At 40.7% G+C, this 20398-nt stretch overlaps 2 protein-coding genes across 2 annotated transcripts in view; both read left to right on the forward strand.

Annotated features, from left to right (window-relative positions):
• The window catches only part of WDR47 (WD repeat domain 47), a 78343-nt gene extending 73261 nt beyond the window's left edge, over positions 1-5082 (forward strand). Inside the window, exons 13-14 of the mRNA XM_007949869.1 lie at positions 2592-2810; positions 4940-5082. Of these exons, the coding sequence (XP_007948060.1) occupies positions 2592-2810; positions 4940-5082 (362 nt within the window). The remainder of the gene's footprint in view (positions 1-2591; positions 2811-4939) is intronic.
• A 6793-nt stretch (positions 5083-11875) lies between these two features.
• The window catches only part of CLCC1 (chloride channel CLIC like 1), a 20879-nt gene continuing 12356 nt past the window's right edge, over positions 11876-20398 (forward strand). Inside the window, exons 1-3 of the mRNA XM_007950517.2 lie at positions 11876-12046; positions 12416-12517; positions 16444-16551. Coding sequence (XP_007948708.1) covers positions 11915-12046; positions 12416-12517; positions 16444-16551 — 342 coding nt within the window. The 5' untranslated portion in view covers positions 11876-11914. The remainder of the gene's footprint in view (positions 12047-12415; positions 12518-16443; positions 16552-20398) is intronic.

The following is a 20398-nucleotide window of genomic DNA, read 5'->3' on the forward strand; positions in this document are numbered from 1 at the left end:
AGAGTGGCCAAACCAACCAATCATAACAACAGAATTCTAAGCACCTGAGAGTAAGCCTCCCATAACATTGTGTTGTGCCACACCCAACAGAAATAACCCAGGTGGATAGCATTTACAATCAGGAGCTCCTCAGTTGCTCATTCCACCACTGAGTTTACAATGACTTATGGGCAGAAAAGCCATACTAAGTAAGTAATTTACTACACTGCAGGTATATACCATTTTCTTCCTTCTGCGATTCTTTGGTCTCTTTCCCAAAGGGACCAGTTTCTGATTTATTCTTCTAAAAATATTCTGTAAATATAGAACCAGAAAGTTTGTATAGATAGTTATCTTCCTTTTCCTTTAAACACACCAGACTATATACGGTAGCATACAACATATACCTCAATACTTTAACTTAACAATGTCTTGACTTATTCCATATAAGCCCAGGTTAATGTTCTTTGCATTATCTCACCCTTTAGAACACTGATGTATTAAGAATACACGGTATTCTGCCACTGTAGTTATTTTATTTTGGTGTACCTTTTCTGCTTTTTGTGGTTTTTAATAGCAATTTTATGGCACAATTTGAAGTGAAAAGGCCTATCTTATATCCTTAATTTTCATGTTTCTTTTAAAAAACAGCTTATTTATTCTTCTGACTTTTATGGACTATTTTCTATACTGATTCAAATCAGAAATGATTTGCTATAGCAAATTTGAGTTTTGAATACATGCATATGTCCACACGTTTATTTGTTTGTGTGTGTGTGTGTGTATGAATATCTAATCATTGATTTATTTAAAATTTAGTTTGAGTATTATCAAAAGTAATGTATAACATAGTTGAAAAGAACCAAACAGTTCAATAAGGCTTATTAAGAAAAACAGCATTGCTCTGGGCATCATCTGTCTCTCTGCCTTCCTTAGCCCATCTCATTTTTCTTTTTTCAGAGGCAGCCATTTTTAATTTTTGTAGCAGTTTTCTTTTGGTTTTTATCTCTGTATTTCTAATAACATGACCATAATCATATTTTTGAGATTATTTGTTGACTTCTCATCATGGAAAATGAAAATTTCACTTTTTTATTTCCCACGATCCCCACCCGCATACCTACTTCCTGTCTTCTTAACTTTTCAGTATAGTTAACATCAGTTTTGACTAGAGCAGTATTCATTGTTTACATTATTTTAATCATGTACAATCACCCCTTGATATCTGGAGGGTATTGTTCCAGGACCCTTCACAGATGCTCAAATCCCTTGTATAAAATGGTGTAATATTTGCATGTAACCTACATATATCTTCCTGTATACTTTAAATCTTCCCTAGATTACTTATAAAACCTAATACAATGTAAATGTTACATAAATAGCACTTTATGCTCCCTCTTTGGCTTTGAGGGATTGCTTTGATCACTTAAATTGCATTTTATGAGCCTTTTATTTTCTCCCTCCTGAATATTTTTGACCCGAAGTTGATTGAATCTGTGGGTGGTTGAATCCATGGATGCAGAATCCGTGGATATGGAGGGCTGACTGTAAATGCTATTAAGATCTTATTACTTTTTCTTGTATATATATATATTTTTGTTTTTCCCTAGTATTAATTATTGTATTTCTCTGTTTTGCTTGTTTAGTTTCTATACACCTATCATTAATTTATCTCTAGACTCTTCCCTAGTTATCTAAGTTGTTTTCAGCTCCCTTTGTCCCCTTCAGAGACTTCAATTTTTTGTTCATCTCCTCTCTCTTGCAATATTAATCTCTCCTTCTCTACTGGATCGTACCCATGTACATAAAAAAACTTTAGAGAACTGGCAATGCCAAACAGTCCCTCTCTTGACCTCCCTACCCTTCCCAGATTTCACCCCCATTTTTGTGCTCCACATGCTGTTTCCCAAATCCTCACCATCGGTTTTCAACCTATTCAAATCTAGCTCCTGCTCCAACTACTGTAACAAAAGCTGTTTTTTCCCCAACATCACCAGCAATCTTTATGTTGTCAAATCACTTTATATCCTTGTTTTACTTTAGCTCTTGGTGTCCTATAACACAATTAACCTTGTCCTCTTTTCTTTTGAACTTTCTCCTCTTACTTTTCTGGTAGTTTTTTCAGTGTGACTTATCTGTTGCACTACAGATGTACAATTTAGGAGGGAGATCCCTCAAATCACAAAAAATTGGAACTTTGTCATTCCTCATATACTCTTGCTTCATGCCTTGCCCCTAAAATGGACAAGTATTTATTGGCTGCTAGTTTGGATATTTCCATAACTGAAAAGTAGTGATACCCAACACACGCAACACACTGCTGTCAGGTCAGATCTGACTTATAGCGACCCCTCCTTGAGTTTCTGAGGCGGTATCTCTATGGAAGTAGATTGCTCCGTCTTCCTTCCGAGGAGTGGCTGGTGGGTTTGAACCGCCAGCCTTCTGGTTAGTAGTCATATGCCTTAGGCACTACGCCACCAGAGCTCCCAACATCAGTGATAAGCTACATTAAATTCTTACTATATGGTATAGGTCTGTGAACATAATGAGCTATGTTGCGATTTAACAATATTGATTTTTCCATATTGAAACTTATATTCCTTCTGCCACAGGCAGTGCAGTGGCATCTGTAGCGGTAGACCCTAGTGGCCGTCTCTTAGCCACAGGCCAAGAAGATTCTAGCTGCATGTTGTATGACATAAGAGGAGGAAGAATGGTACAAAGTTATCATCCTCACTCCAGTGATGTTCGCTCTGTTCGATTCTCTCCTGGCGCTCATTACTTGCTAACAGGATCTTATGATATGAAAATAAAGGTGACAGACCTGCAAGGTAATTTAGATCAACCCTCCTCCTTTTTTAAAGTCTCCTCTTTTTTTGTTAATCTAGGGTGATTGACTTTAACATTTTCAAATTTTAGTTTTATTGTATTTACTGAGCAGATTATTGGGACTCCGTTAAAATGGGCTGTAGAAAGTTTTTAACAGAGTGAATAATCTTATTTTTATTGTTAAGTACTTCTTAAAAGTATTTAACAGAATCCACATTTGTAACAGTGAATCATTTTGTTATGTGTTAAATGATGACAGATGTTAAAATACTATGTATATTTTTTTTTGCTTTTACTTAAAAAATCTCATTAATGTGCAATTTATAAAATATCTCCAGTATTTAGTTTTATTTTTAAACATTCATTAAAGGAATATTTCATTCATTAAACAAATACTTACTATGTACAAATTAAGGACAGACAGAGAGATGAACAAAGCAATTAACTCCTTGATGCAGCTTACATTTTGAGGTCAATAAAATGTAAACCAATAAATGATGTGATTTTAGTTACTGATAAGTACTATACAAAAAAAGTATCATGTAGGAATGTGACTGGAGTGGCTAGCCTAGGAAGGCAATGTTAGAGAGGATGGTTAGAGTAAGTCTTTCTGGGAAGCGCCATTTGAGTAGAGACCTGAATGGTGAGAAGGAGCAAGCCATGCCAGGGTCCCAGGAGAAGAGCCTAGCAAATAGAAAGATGCTGAGGCAGGAATGACCTTGGCATGTTCATGACACTGTCAGGAGGCAACATGGCTGGAACTTGGTGAATCAAAGAAGAGAGATGAGGGAGAACAAATCAGAGACAGAGTTTTATAGGTATTTCAGAAAGTATAATGAGAAGCCCTTGGAAGATTTTAAACAGGTGAGTCATAGGATCTGAATTACATTTTTAAAAGACAGTGTTGAATTCTGGTAGGGAGAGTGGATTGTAAGGGGGCTAAGAATAGTAGAAATGTCCATGAGGAGACTATTGGAATAATTCAGAGATGTTGGTGGCTTGGACTAGGGTGCTAGAGGTGTGGAAGTGGTAGAAGTAAATGAATTTAGGATATATTTCAATTTATTTGGATTAGATTTGGGGAATGAGGAGAAAAGGAATCAAAGAAAAGTCTTAGGTTTCTGGTTTTGCTTAACCAGATGGTTCCTAATTGAGATGAGGTGGGGGGGAACAGGTTTAGTAAAGAAAAATCAGTAGCTCGGTCTCAACTCTTAACAACCCCTCCTTGGGTTCCAAGGTGGTATCACTACGGAAGTAGAGACCCAGAGAGAGAGACCCAGAAAAGGAATCACTATGGTTGAGATCCAAGGTGGTATCACTACGGAAGTAGACTGCTCAAACTTCCTTCCGAGGAGCGGCTGGTGGGTTTGACTCACCAGCCTTCTGGTTAGCAGTCAAGTGCCTTAGGCATTATGCCACCAGGGCTCCCGTAGTTCAGTTTAGGCATGTTAAATTTAAGATGACTATCAATCAGGAGCCCTGATGGTACAGTGGTTTAAGCACTTGGCTGCTAACTAAAAGGTCAGTGGTTCAAACCAACCAGTGACTCAGTGGGGAAAAAGACCTGGCAGTCTGCTTCTGTAAAGATTATAGGCTAGGAAATCCTACAGGGCAGGTCTACTGTCTCCTGTAGGGTTGCTGTGAATTGGAATCAGACAATCAAATGAGATATCAAATAGCTATTTGGATACTAGTCTGAAGCTAGGAGAGATCCAGCTCCAAGATTGGAAATAAAATGTGGGAATCATAAGCTTATAAATGACCATGTGCTCAGATGAAAAAGGGAACAGAAGAAATCTGAGGGCTGACTCCTGGGATTCACCAAATTTTCTGACCAAAGTTAGGGAGAGAAGGAAAGCCAGTGAAGGAGACAGATGGAATGACACTAACGTCAAGAGAAGCCAGGTTAAGAGAGTTCCATGGAGGGTGTCAAATGCTGCTGTGTGTATGTTACCAAATATTAATAACCCAGTTAGATACTTAGTAACTTATCTCTGTTCAAACTTTTATATTTATTATATTAATGTACTTTAGGTTATTGTACATTGTAATGTCTTAAAGAGGAGGTCTGTAATATCTATACATATACTTGCATATTGTAAATTAACATCTCTTTTCTTTTTTAATTAAGGAGACCTCACTAAGCAGCTTCCCATCATGGTGGTGGGAGAGCACAAGGACAAAGTGATTCAGTGTAGATGGCACACCCAGGATCTATCCTTCCTGTCGTCTTCTGCAGACAGAACTGTTACCCTTTGGACTTACAATGGGTAGAGTACACCTAAGTCAGTCTGTGCAGTGAAAGCACAGATACTTAAGACTACCAAGTTGTGAAAATGACACATTTGAAGAACACAGACTGACCAGGAAGTGGCTCAGCATGAGGGAGGCCCCTTATTACCATGTATCCAGTTGATAGGCGGTGTTGGGTGGTGTTATTCTGCAGTGCTTCTGTGTGAGCTCGTGCTGCTGTGACCTGCTATATGTCGTCTCGTTGCCAAAGTTGAGGAAGAGCTCTTTTGTTGTCAGTGTGCACTCTAAGTCATGGTGGATGACGTGTTTACGGTTTAGTATTAAATGCATTCCTTGGTCTTTGCCTAAATAACAATTTTATAGACACACTGAAATTGAACTGTACTTTAAGTATATTATCATATGTAATGCAGCCAAGTTCTACACAGATTAAACATAGGTGTTCGGAAGTTACTTTTGCTCGTCTCACAATCCTATGCTACTGTATCACTTGTCAGCTAGAGATGAGAATTTCATATATCTTTCTCAAAAGTTACATGGTTGTTTTCACTAAGGATCATTATGGAGTTTAAAGATGGTTAGAAAACAGCTTCTTAGTTCATTATGTGGTATAGGCCTTTTCTTTATTTCTTAAACCAGAGAAATGACAATTATTTTGTTACATTATTTTGTTTCAGGCTAAAAGGTAAGTGTTTGCTTCAGAGATTGTTAATTTCAATATTTTTGAATGCAACAAGATACCTCCCTGGTAAACTGTACTGTGGAAGCAGAGCAGCAGCAGTTATGTGATGCAACACTTGAGGGTACAGTAAATTGACTGGCTAGCATTTTCCCCCCTTAAAAAAAAATAATAATTTGCCATAGACCATAGCATGGCTTGAAATGCTATGTCTGCATGATAATTTAAAATGGAAAATTTAAACTTTACACTCCAAAAGCTTATTTGGATTTTTTTTCTTGCACTGTTTTATGTAATGCAGAATAATGATTTTATTGCTACAGCATTGTAGATCCTAACATTTATGTATCTTTATTTTCATATTGTACAGTAATTTTACTTTAAATTATTAAATAGGCTATTTTATTTATTTTAAATGCAGTTGAGTTGGTTCTAAAAATTGAAACTGTCTGTGCACTGTATGTAGCAAGCATTTTTAATCCATTGTATACAAGTGGAAAAGGGTATTAGACGTGTAACTGTGCTATTATTTCAATAAAGACCTCTTGACACCTGAAACATTCCTGTTTCTCAGTGTATTGGTTTGCTAGTGCTGCTGTAACAAAAATACTATGAGTGGGTGACTTTAAAGAACAAAAACTTAATTTTCTCCCAGTTCTGCAGGCTAAAAATCCAAACTAGGATCTCAGCCATAGTGATTCCTTCTCTGGATCTCTCTCCAGGTTTATGGTGACTGCCATCAGTCCTTTATGATCTTTGGCATTCCCTGGTGTTGCTTGGAATCTATCTTCCTTGTTGTGTGATTCTGCCATTTCTCTTCTTTTTTTTTAAAAAATAACTCAAAAGTGATTAGGTTTAGATCCCATCCTACTCTGGTATGACTTCACTAACATAACAAAACTCACTACCATTGAGTCAGATCTGACTCATAGTGACCCCTCCTTGGGTTTCGGAGGCAGTATCTACTGAAGTAGATTGCTCAACCTTCCTTCTGAGGAGTGGCTGATGGGTTTGAACCGTCAGCCTTCTGGTTAGCAGTCAAATGCCTTAGGCAGTACGCCACCAGAGCTCCCAACATAATGAAGGAAAAACTTTTATTCTAAACAGGCTCACATCCATAGATACAGGCACCAGGACTTCAAATACATATTTTGGGGGACACAATTCAATCCGTAACACTCAGTGTCTACGGTTTTCAAGTTAGAGTGTTTTCTCTTTCTCTCTCTCTTTTTTTTTTTCCTGAGTATTATTTTTCAAGTTTACTTGGAACTAGTGTGGTCCAATTAGATGAACCCCATATTCAGTTCTTACATTTCTTTCTAAGTTCTTCCATTAACTTGCTTTTTATCCCTTGACGAATGCATAATACCTTCTATTTCTTTTTCCAAGGTTTAGAGAAATTTTCTATCCAGAATATATTGTTAAAGTTCATCAATAAAGCCTGGCAAAAATGTATAAATTCTAACTTAGACTACAAATATGTGGAAGTGAGTGTTTTAGAAAGAAATGAAATACAGTTAGCTTGTGGTGTTCAGTATGTAGTTTTCCTACATCTCAGGTACACAAAAAGGACTTCTGCTAAATGTAGGCCACAGCCTCTCTTTAGTTTACTAAACCCAAACAGATGCAGTGCTTCCTAAACAGTGACTCTCCTTTTCCTCCTGGCTCCCACCCCTGGTAACCACTAATAAACTTTGGTCTCTCTACATTTGCCTATTCTTGTTGTTAATATTGGTGAGACCATACAGTTATCTGCCCCTTTGTGATTGACTGACTTCACTCGCCATGTTTTCAAGGTTCATCTATGTTGTATCTTGTGTCAGGACTTCATTTATCTTTATGTAGATGGACTCTTGGGAGAGGACTGTTCACTCCCAATCCTTTTCAATTGAGGCTCTGTGTGTGCATGGGGGAGCCTGGGAGATAGGGTTAGAGGGGCGATGCAGAGATTAACTCCTCTGCAGGAGCTTCAGAGGTCTGATTAGAATTTTATTTTTTATTGTTTAACTATGTAAAAAAATTGTAATAACATGCACACTTCAGTGTATTAATCATATATCAAATTTGAAGACAAATTTGTTGCCATTTGATTTACTTTTGTGTACATTTCTGAATAAGACTTGTCGTCATTTCCTCTTTGAAGTTTCCTGAGATTGCAAAGCCAGCAGTTAAAGACTAAATTTCCAACTACTCCATACGGTGTGATCTGCACCCTCCCTGCCCCCCAAACCTGAATATCGTCGTCATCCATTATCTCCCATTTTAAACAGGACAAACGCTCAGAATAAATTTCCAGTTTTCATTGCAAATGTCACACATCTGAATTTAGAAAATACATAAATACTAATAAAATACACTTCTTATCCGTTTTATATATTTGGGTTTCACGTAAAGATTTCATCTGGATGCCTGTGTCGTTCTCTTGAGAATCTCTGGGTGTGCTTTCCTTTGATGTGTGCTCATTTTGATATTTTGTCACGTTGGCAGCCAAAAAGTGCTTCCTCAAGTACAGCTCAAACCTTTTCTACTTAATTAAAAAAAAACCAAACTTTGTTTTTCATCGGAATAGTTCTCCTGCCCTAAACAAGCAACAAACAAGCAAGCAAGCAGAGCCCGGCCCCGCCTCCTCGGCGGGCCAATCAGCTGCGCGCCCAGAAGGCGCGCCAGCCGCGGGCCGAGTGAGTCGATGTCGAGACGCGACCGGCGCTCTCTGAAGCGCTTGGCGGCTTCCGCAGGCCCCTTGCCATCTTCTCCGATCGCCTGGGCAGGTATCTTCTTGAAGAGGCAGGGGGGCGACCCGAGTGGTGAGTCCGCGCGGTCGGGTGTGTTTTTGAGGCCGGCCAGTGGGCCGACGGGCGGGGCTGCAGGGTCGGCCCCAAAGCTCCCCGGGCGCGAAGGGAGGCCGCAGACGTTGACGGGCTGGGAGCAGCACGCGCAGCGCTGGGCCGCAGGGACCTGTGCGGTGACTTCGAACTCTTTATTTACGGGGATGGGCGGGCGAGACCTCCCTCCTTATCTCCCGGGTCAGTTGGCTGCCCTATCTTTGGTTGCCACAGGGTTGCTGCTGCGTTACACGGTTCAAAGAACGGCCTGGAGAAAGGGACAAGCTAGTGCAAAGCAAGACCAGAGTCAACGTTGAATTTTGTTGGCTTCGATTATCTCTGAACACTTTAAGTATAATTTGAACAAATACAGTCAGTAAAGTAGGTGTAATTAACTTTTTTCGAAAACCCAAATCCAATTTGAGTGTAAAAAGTTAAGAGTGTTAAGTTAGTGTTTAGTTGTGCGTTAATGACCAGGGGGTGGGGATGAAAACAGTTCAGGTTTTCTTAATGAAAGTGGTTCTGAAAGTGTGGTCCCAGACTAGCAACGTTCTCATCCGGCAGCATGTTGGAAATGCAAGTTCTCCAGCTCCGGGGGCATGAGGCCCAGCAGTCTGCTACAAGTTCTCCAGGTGATTTTGATCCACGCTCAAGTGAACTAAATTGCAAACCCTTGACTTTAATGCATGGTACATATTCCAAAACCAAAACCATTTGCCTCTGCATGGATTCTGATTCATGGCAACACCAGGTGTATCAGAGTAGAACTGTGCTCCATAGGGTTTTCAGTGACTGATTTTTCAGTAGATCACCAGGTCTTTCTTCCTGGTGTTTCTCAAACCTCCAACTTTTCAGTTAGCAGCTGAGTCTACATGTGCTGCTCAGTCATTGTCGTCACTGTCAAGCTTATCAACTGAAGCATTTCAGTGTTTAGCTCAACTTGGTCCGCACTCCATTACAAAATCAAAGCTGACTATTATAAATTCTTTTGGCTTTCTCACATCGCTAGCAGTTGATGCTGCCAGCTGGGAACTTGGTGGAGCATCTCTGTACATAGCCTCTCCCTGTGGCTTGGCCATCTCACAGTGTGGCAGTTGATAGCAAGAGGGGATGTCCCAAGAGCAACGATTCCAGAAGGATTAAGTTGTAAACCCCATTGTTGTGGAGTTGATTCTTACTCAGTCACTCTATAGGACAGTAGAACTGCCTCATGTAGTTTCCAAGGTTGTAAATCTTTACAGAAACAGACTCCCTCATCTTTCTCCTGCACAACAGCTGGTAGGTTCAAACTACTAGCCTTTTGGATAGCACCCACAGCGCCATCAGTAGAAGCTACTAGTCTCTTCTAGAGTAGGCTCTGAGCCAGCACAGCCTAACTTCTACCATGTCATTTTGGTTGAGTAGTCACAGTTGTTGTTGTTATGTGCCATGGAGTCGGACTCAACTCATAGTGACCCCTCCTTGGGTTCCTGAGGCAGTATCACTACAGAAGTAGTTTGCCCAACCTTCCTTCTGAGGAGTGGCTGGTGGGTTTGAACCGCCAGCCTTCTGATTAGCAGTCAAGTGCCTTAGGCACTATGCTACCAGAGCTCTTAAGAGAGGCTCGGCTTTGTGGCAGGCTTGAACTGCAGCATTGTGTGTGGCAGGTGACTGCCTTAGGCCTGAGGCCAACCCCTAGGGCCCAGTAGTCACAGGGCCAGCCCAAATTCAGGAGGAGGGGAAGTCACCTCCATCTATCTTGGAGCTAATGACAAAGCATTTGTGGCCATCTTTATTTTCAGAGATCTTCCCTAAAATACCCAATATTGCCTGATCTGGCTGTCCCGTTTTCTTGCTTTATTTTCTTTATAGTCTTAACGCTATCTGAAATTATATTATTTACCAACTTTTCCTTCTAGAATATATAAGCTTTTTGTAGAAGATCTGGCCTAGTCCCTGTCATGTAAACCAATGCCTGATCTACAATAGGTATTTATAATTGTTGAACAAATGAATGCTGAACTTTTCCCCAAAACCATATTGTCATTCTGAATTTCTCTTTTAAGTTAATGATATCACCATTTTCATTGTCAGTAGGAGTTGAAATCTTGGAGTCCTGTTTGACATATTCCTTTTCCTTTCCTTCCCATGCAGGCGGTTGCTTAGGTCTGTGAAATTAACCCTCAGATGTGTGGTGTGCATTCTTTCTGTTTTCATTGCACAGCCTTTCAGACTGACTACCACATCCTTTTTCTACTTTAGCCTTCTTGGACTTTGTACACAGGGTTTTCCTCTCATGTGCATTTACATTTAACACTGATTTGATCTTTCTAAAATGAGCTCCCATCACTCCTTTAAAAAAAAAAATTACAGTTTTATTATAAAGGCTACAAATCAGTACCAGCATAAAGAAGTGCAGAGGGTGAGGTCTAGGAGAGTCCCCAACGGGAGGATTCCTGGTTCTAGGGGATGCCTTACTCCTTGGTATATTAATATCTGTCACCAACAAGGAAGCTTGTATGAGCTTCAGTGTCCAGAGTGCTTGTTGGGGTTTCATTCCATGCTGCTGCTGTGAGCTGCCATCATCTCACGGTGACTGCAGCATGCACAAGGGAACATGGACCACTGATCCGTAGGGCTTACAGTGGTTGATTTTTGGAGGTCAGTCTCCAGGCCTTCCTTCTGTGCTCCTGTCACTCTTGAAAGCTACACTGGGCAGATGAAGTTAGTCATAAGCCTCTTGCTTTGGCACTGTTACTGCAGCCTGTCTAAAGCTGTCATCCCCCCATCCTGACCTCCCCTCCCTCCCCGCCCTAAGCAACCACTAATCTACTCTCTATCGTCTGTAGATTTGCCTTTTCTGGAAGTTTCATATAAATGCAGTAATATGATATGTGGTCTTCTGTGACTGGCTTCTTTCCCTTAGTATAGTGTTCTCAAGGTTTATCCATATATCAGTACTTCATTATTATTATTATTTTTTAGACTTAATAATGTCCCACTAGAGGAATGGACATTTTGAGTTGTTTCCACTTTTTAGCTTTTATGAATAATGCTACTGTAACCATCTGTGTACAAGTTTTTTGTTAACGTATATTTTCTTGGATAGATACCCAGGAGTAGAATTATTGGGTCATGTGCAAAAACCTGTTTTCTTATTATCTCATTAAGAATATGTGTGTGTCTATGTACGTTAATATATTAATGTTTTTGAGTATTTTAATTTTATGTACTGTCCTATTTGGAAGGAAGGAAAGCATCATCTTAACACTAGAAAGAAGTAGCTAGATTAAGTTTTCATTAAAGGTGATTCCTTTTGAAACTAACAATATTTTGTTACATCTGTATTAAAAAAATTCCAGGCTCGTGCAGGATGCTGTGTTCTTTGCTCCTTTGTGAATGTCTGTTGCTAATGGCTGGCTGTGCTCAGGATGATGACTGGATTGACCCCACAGACATGCTCAACTATGATGCCGCTTCCGGAACGATGAGAAAATCTCCTCAGGTACTGGAAGAGTATCTGTGAGACTGTCGGTTCTGTCAGGAAGTCATCTACGTTCTTGTTGTTTCACACAGAACTGTGAGAGTCATCTGTCAGTGGTCAGCAGCCAGGCACAGTATCTTCCTGACTCTCTTAGTCTAGATGATTTCAAACCCACTAGGTTATTTCTGTTTCAAATTTGGATATAACACCCACCAACCAGCAAATTAACATGATTTTAGTTCTTAGCTATTACATACATCTGTGACTTTATTAGTAGTTTCATACAGTTAAAGGATAAAATAAGCAGAGTCATAAATTTTAGTCTTCACTGAGTGAGTTATTTTTGCAGCTGAACTATAAAGAAATGAGAGTTTCTCCACTTTATTTTAGGTGAACTATGGTGTATCAGAGAGAAAGGATGTTGACCCTCACTTACTATATGCTGATGAAATGTCGGAATGTTACCGCAGACTTGATTCTTTAACTCATAAGGTTAGGTTTTTTCATTCACAAATTTTATGCTATAATATTTATGTTGTTAAATCGTTCTGTTTTCTTCTCTTTGCAAACATCATTTGTGTTCTATCCACTATATATTTAAAAATTGTATGTGTACATACATGAAATTTTTTTCATGTACTCTAACCTTAGATTTTTTTTTTAACAGTATTTATATTTCCCTGTAATAATGTTTATCTCATTGTGTTGTAATTCTTCACCAGACTATAAGTCTCTTGGGACAAGGAATATGTTTTATTCGTCTCAGATTTTCCACCATCTATCACAGTTTGGGGCCATAATAGCCTCACAACAAATGTAGCAAAGGAAGCAGTGGGCCCGTTAGCAGCTTGTAAAGCATAAGAGGTACTCGTACCCATAGAAGAGGTGGCTGTCATGTAGTGTGTGGTAGCAATGCATTCCTTCATTGATTCAGGCCTTTTATGTGAGTGCAGTAGGGCTTACGTGAATGAAAGTGAATCAGGACTGTTAGGAGTCTGAACTTGCCCATCATGCTGTAATAAGCCCTTTTGTGAGTTGTGTAGACGGGGTGAATGGGCAGGGTGGGGACGGCCTGTGGCCTGGAGTAGAGAAGGGTGCAGTGAGACCGTGGGGGGTTGCAGAGACCCAGCAAAGCTGCAGGCTAGAAATGAGGTGGTGGCAGGGGTCGGAGAGAAGAGGAAGATGTTAGACTTTATAAGGTAGAATAGATAGCTTTAGGTGGTGAGGGAAGGGCGGATAAGGGATAGGGAAGAGCAAGAGTGAATGATGAAACTCCCAGCTTGGGAAATGGAGAATAAGTTCTTCACAATCCAGTATATCTCCATTAATGCCTGTAGTTCTTATCAAATGTGAACATTTGCCCAGTGCCAGCAAGGAAATGCTTGGATAAAATGTGCCTCAGTTGAAGTCGGTTTCACGGTGCCCAAAGGTAGTTTGGTTACATAGCAAGAAATGCAAATACCCCTAAAACTATTGGCCTGAGGTAATCTTTAAACTTTAAACCAAAAAATACCCTAAAATCTTAAAATCGAACATTAGTTTAGCTTTGCTAGTAAAAGAAAGTCTGCCTTGAGCATTATGCTTTTTTTTTTTCTTTTTTTAAGATGTATCTGTATGAGATCCAATTGACACTAGCAACTCAAAAGATTAGATGGGAATATTAGGGGCAGTGAGTTTATGTTAATGGGGAGGAACAGCTCAGAAAAGGAAGATGAGGATGTTTGCACACCTCAAAGAGTGATCAGTGTCACTAAATGGTGCATGTAGTAACGGTTGAGTTGGTGTGTTTTGCTGTGTGCATTCTCACAGCAAAATAAACATTTTTTTAAAAATGCAAATAAATTTTTATAGAAATTTTTCATTCTATTGTTTGTGACTTTGGTTCAAACATTGTAAAAAGATGATTGGTGAACTGGAGTCCTGAGTCCTTTTTTTTTTTAGAAAAAAGTTTTTCTTAAAGATTTAAAAATAAAATGATTTCTAAACCTTATTGAAAACAGAGGAAATGGCCACATAACTTCTTCCCCCTCCCCCCTTTTTTAAAAAAATAGTGATTTGGATAAAAGTTCACAGACCAAGTTCATTTTGCACACAGCAGTTCATACACGTTTTGTTTCATGACACTGATTGCAGTCCCCATAATGTAACAGCTCTCTTTCTGCTTCCTCCCTTGGTTACCTTTTCCCTGTATTCTTCTTGTCTATGCATTCCTGCCCTCTGAGCTGTCTCCCTATGCAAATACTCCCCTTCTGATCTCCCATAGTTGATTGTTCTAAAGAGTGCACCTACCTGGTATAAATGATCACCTTAAATACCTGTCTGTTGTTTGGTTGGAAGCCACAGGAGTGAGTTCAGTTCCAGGTCTGAAGGGTGACTAGGGGCCATACATAGTCTTGGGGGTTTCACCAGTCTCTATCAGACCAGTAAGCCTGGTCTTTTTTTATGATTTCAAGTTTTGTTGCACATTTTAATCCGACTCTACCCAAAACCAAAAACCAAACTCACTGCTGTGGAGTCAGATCTGACTCATAATAACCCCTCGGGTTTCCAAGGTAGTATCACTACGGAAGTAGATTGCCCAACCTTCTTTCCCAGGAGCGGCTGGTGGATTTGAACCACCAGGCTTCTGGTTAGCAGTCAAATGCTTTGATCCCTTTCTGAGAGGTTGACATTGGTAGCCAGGCAACATCTAGTTCTGGTCTTTGGGTCATGTAATCTGAGGTTCACGTGGTCCACTAGTCCCTTGAGACTGATTGTTTCCATGTGTCTTTAGTTTTCTTCTTCTTTTTTCTGGACGAGGAGAGACCAATTGTTGCATGTTAGATGGCCGCTTGCAAGCTTTTAAGACTCAGTTGCTACTCACCAAAGTAAGATATAGAACAATGTTTTTGTATTGTATATTATGCCAGTTGAGCTTGATGTCCCCCATGACCATGGTCCTGAGCTGGTGGGCCCAGTGACTCACTTCCTTAGGGTGTTTGGCTGTGGCTAAGAAGTTATCATAACTTTGCCCTGTTAGCTCTATTATATATATGGACATTGTTATGTCTACATACAAACATGTATGTAGAAATATTGTCTGCCAGACTTACATATGGTCATGGGTATATTCCCTTTTGCCTAGACATACCTGATCATTTAGCCTGTCTATCTATGTATCCAGCCATAGATTAATGTTAGTTATTACTGATAACGCAGTATTGTGTGTGTAAAAGTGCTTATCTTTGTTGTCTGTACCTCTTGTACAGGTCTGTGCGTCTTCCTTTTCCTTAGTGTTACTGTGTTGGTCACTTGTTTTTGGTATATTGCTTTTCCCTTCACCCAAATCAACACTTGTCTCTTACCTAGCTAGCAGTTTTCCCTCCCCTCCCTGGTAACCAACAAAGTTTCCTTGCATAGCCCATGACTTCTTGAGTGCTCTACCCTCGGTCTGCATGAACTGCTCAGTTATTGTCATTTGTATCAACTGAAGCTCATTTCAGTGTTTAGGTCCACACTCCATTACAGATTCAAAGCTGATTATTATTAATGTTTGTAAAGAGCTCTGGTGGTGCAGCAGGTAAGGCATTCAGCTGCTAACTAAAAGGTTGGTGGTTTGAATCCACTAGCTGCTCTGCAGGATAAAAATGAGGCCTTCTGCTTCTGTAAAGATTTATAGCCTTGGAAACCCCATGGGGCAGTTCTGCTCTGTCCTGTAGGGTCGCTATGAGTCAGAATCAACTTAATGGCAGTGGATTTGGTTCAGCTAATGTTTGTAAAACATCCCTTACCCTTGTTCACAACTTGGTCACTGTGGTAGGGCTAGAGCTGAGTCAAGAGGAAGGGAGTTCTAATGAACATTATGTACTCAGCAGTTGCCATTGTTCCTGCCCTCCTGCCACAAGCCACTCAGTAGAGGATGACCAGTCATTGACACAAATAACTAATAAGAAGCCAAAAGTCATATGCACATTCAGGAAATTCTTTGCCGTGTCCTTCATCTTCTGGATTCATCCTATGTATCTATTTGTCGGTCTGTTTATACACACACACACACACACACGTATATGTATTTTTTAACTTCTTTCTTGAAATCATGACTTTAGAATTAGGAAGAAGCTGACTGGTTCACTGCCTCCTACTTCGTGATCTGGTAGCCTCCGTTTCCTCTTTTAAGATTACTGAAAAAAGAAAGTGCTCAGAAAACTGCCAGGTCAGGGCTAAGTGCTGTTGAACGTGCTTTCCTGGTTGCCTGCCTACCCTTTGCAAAGAAAACCATGGTTTTAGGGAGCAGACGGGCTCTACGCTGTAATGTGGCTGATGAATACAAGTTTGATGAAACTAAAGAGCTCCTTACTAGAGGGGCTGTTAGAGCGGACACTTGACAGTTATGTTACATTTCGATGCTTACTAATAATGAATTTATTATGTGATTTCAGATTGATGAATGTGAAAAAAAAAAGAAGGAAGAATATGAAAGTCAGAGCAATCCTGTTTTCAGGAGATACTTAAATAAGATTTTAATTGAAGCCAGAAAGCTTGGACTTGTGAGTATTTAGTGATACTAGTTAGTGTGGCAGATATTTTCATTTTTTTTTAAAAATTCAGATCATATAAAGCAGTGATAAAGCATCATGAGAAGGAGCAGAGGATGCCTGATTGACACTTTTACCAGAACTGATCACGCCAGGTTAAAGAGAGCAGCTTACTTACTGATGGTTTGGGGGATGGCAAATGCTGTCATTTATGGGGATTTACTTATTCAGCTCTGTGGACTTGTTACCACTCGAGTTGAAGACTTGTTTCACATTTGCTATTTGGAAACTTTACTAAGCAGTTTAAAACCTTAACAGGGCCACAGCTTGGTACGAAAATTCTGTCTTGGTCCTTCTTGTTTTCTACGTTTCTCCAGTTCTTAGTTGTATGATACAAGATCGTTATATGCTGAGGAAAAGAGAATGTTTTAGCTAGTTGTTTTCCCTTGTGTTTTACTATGGTAAGTGCTGCTTTAAAGAATTGTATATTGTATGCATATTGTTGTTTCTTTGCTATTAATAAGGTTTTCCCTGACCAGTTCTTTGAGAAGTGGACAGCCTCTTCCTTCTTCCTAGTCTGTCTCAGTCTATAAGCTGGGCTGTTACCTGTGCACCAGGTGCATCTCGCTGGGTTTTAAACACCAGAGGCTCAGCCTCAAAACTCACGTCTACATGTCACCACAGTAGGACAAACCAACAGACAAGTTTGTCTTGGTATTGGAGACCTCTCATATCACCCCCACCTGGGTCCCTGTGGCTGACTACACCTCTGTCTGGCTTCCTGGCTTTTAATCCCCTTTCTCCTGCTCTTCCCACCTGCTGCTTTGGGCGTCCCTGAGTTAGTTATTAAATTAAAAGCCTGTATCCCTGGGGCTGACTGCTCTTCTGTCCTGGTTCCTGGCTTTTATCCCCTTTCTCCTGCTTTCCCGTCCTGCTGCTTTGGGCGGGCCTGAGTTTCCTCTCCTCACCTAATCCCTTTGGCTGATTGCTCTTGTCTCTGGCTTCCTGGCTTTTAATCCCCTTTCTCCTGCTCTTCCCACCTGCTGCTTTGGGCGTCCCTGAGTTAGTTATTAAATTAAAAGCCTGTATCCCTGGGGCTGACTGCTCTTCTGTCCTGGTTCCTGGCTGTTATCCCCTTTCTCCTGCTCTCCGGTCCTGCTGCTTTGGGTGGGCCTTAGTTTCCTCTCCTCACCTAATCCCTTTGGCTGATTGCTCTTGTCTCTGGCTTCCTGGCTTTTAATCCCCTTTCTCCTGCTCTTCCCGCCTGCTACTTTGGGCGTCCCTGAGTTGTCTCTCCTCACCTGTAACCCTGGGGCTGACTGCTCTTTGAGGTTGTCAAAGAATTCACGTTGCTTGGTTCTACAATTGATGCCAACAGAAGCAGCAGTCAGGACATTAGACGACGTGTAGCATTGAGAAAGTCAACTGCGAAGGAACTGTTTCAAGTGCTGAGGAGCAAGGATATCTCCTTGAGGACTAAGGTGTGCCTGACACAAGCCATGATATTTCCAATCGCCTTGTATGCATGTGAGAGCTGGAAAATGAATAAGGAAGACCGTAGAAGAGTGGATGCTTTTGAGTTGTGGTGCTGGAGAAGAATGCTGAAAGTACCATGGACTGCTAAAAGAACTAACAGATCTGTCCTGGAGGAAGTGCAGCCAGAATGCTCCTTGGAAGCAAGAATGGCCAGACTTCTGTCTCACCTATTTTGGTCATGTTGTAAGAAGGGACCATTCCCTGGAGAAGGATGTCATGCTTGATAGGGTGGAGGGTCGACGAAAGAGGGGGAGGCCTTCAATGAGATGGATTGACATGGTGGCTGCTATGATGGGCTCAAGTATAGCAGGGATTGTGGGGCTGGCGCTGGATCGGGCAGTGTTTCGTTCTGCTGTGCATGGGGTCACTATGAGTCGGAAACGACTCGCCGGCACTTAACAACAACAACATGCATATTGTTCATATCTACCCACTGTCATTGAGTCGATTCCAATTCATAGTGAACCTGTAGGAGAGTGAAACTGCCTCAGAGGGTTTTCAAGGATGTAATGTTTACAGGAGCAGACTGGCACATCTTCCTTCTATGGAGCAGCTGGTGTGTTTGATCCCCTGACCTTTTGGTTTCAGCCGAGGGCTTTAACCACTGCACCACCAAGGCTTTTTATATTCTCAGTCAGTGTAAAAAATCTCATTTTTAGGAGCCATGGCTTTCACTTTGGGAAGTCAAAACATCAAGAAAACTTTTAATTTAATAACTTCTAATATATCCAGGTAGCATAGTGCCTTCGGCACTTGACTGCTAACCAGAATGCTGGTGGTTCAAACCCACCAGCCACTCCTTGGAAGAAAGATGGGGCAATCTACTTCCATAGTGATACTGCCTCAGAAACCCAAGGAGGGGTTGCTATGAGTTGGGTCTGACTCGACAGCACATAACAACAACAACAACAATATATCCAGGAGCTCTTGTGGTGTAGTGCCTAAGACATTTGACTGCTAGCCAGAAGGCTGGTGGTTTAAACCCACCAGTCCCTCCTCAGAAGGAAGGTTGGGCAGTCTGCTTCCGTAGTGATACTGCCTTGGAAACCCAAGGAGGGGTTGCCATGAGTTGGAACTCACTCCATGGCGGTGAGTTTGGAGTTTGATTTTTGTGGTAATACATCCTGTTTGTAAAACTCGTTTTGAAGCACACAGACATTTTTCCTGTTGTGTGTTTTCCAGAATTGGTCTGCTGAGTGGGAGTCCAGACTTGACTTTGTGTCCTGAAACACAGGCAGTTCCCAAAAAAGACTGCCAGCAAGACAGGCTGGCTGAACCTGCCTGTATTATAATTTTTTAAGCAGTCTTTTCTCCTGGGACGGTAAGAAGTGACCAAAGGGGAAGAGGTGGGTGTTAGGTGAATAACTGATTACCACCACCCTGTTCTGGAATTGTAAAAGCATGGGTATTCTCATCTGTACATTCTTTATTTTGTATACAAGGTTTAATAGAACCAATTTTATAGAGGGGAACTTTCAAAGCCAATAAAATACTTAAGATCAGGATAAACCAAAATCCGTTACCACAGAATCAATGAGAAGATGATACATGGGAATATTTAGCTCTGATTTTCTTTAAAAAAATACTAATTGATATTAGTTAATGATTGTCTTTTGCCCTTACTGATGATTTGTGATGTTACATGACCACTTTTTTTTTAACTTTATTTACATTTGTATATAAATACCTGCATCTAGTCTTTTTTTTTTTTTTAATTGCGATTTGAGTGAAGATTTACAGAGCAAATTCACTAACCATACAGCAGTTCACATACACTTTGTCTCATGACATTGACCACAGTTTACCACAATACAACAGCTCCCCTCCCACCTCCTCCCCACAGTTACCTCTTCCCAGTGTCCGTCCCTCCCTGGGCTCCTGCCCCCTGAGCTGTCTCCCTGTGCATAAGCAGCCTTTCTTTCTCCCATGATTGTTCTCTCCAAGGAGTGTATCTACTTGAGGTAAATGTTCAACTCATATGCCTATCTTTTGTTTAGCTGGAAACCACAGGTGTGGGTTCAATTTCAGATCCGAAGGGCAGCTAGGGGCCATAGTCTCAGTGGTTCCACCAGGCTATTGGACCAGCAAACCTTGTCCCCCCCTTTTTTTCCTCCAACTGATTTTGAATTTTGTTCCACATTGTTCTCCCTCTCTATCACGGATCTACACAGATCCCCTTCCAAGTGGATGACAATGGTAGCCAGGCACCATCTAGTTCTTCTCATAGTCATATAGGCTGCAGATCAGATGGTGTACCAGTTGTTAGGACTAATTGTTTCCATGACTTTTTGGTTTTCTTCATTCTTCTTTGCTCTGGACGAGG

This window comes from Orycteropus afer, unplaced genomic scaffold (genome assembly GCF_000298275.1).
Source record: "Orycteropus afer afer isolate SDZICR_OR568_19922 unplaced genomic scaffold, OryAfe1.0 scaffold00010, whole genome shotgun sequence".
Taxonomy (NCBI): Eukaryota; Metazoa; Chordata; class Mammalia; order Tubulidentata; family Orycteropodidae; genus Orycteropus; species Orycteropus afer.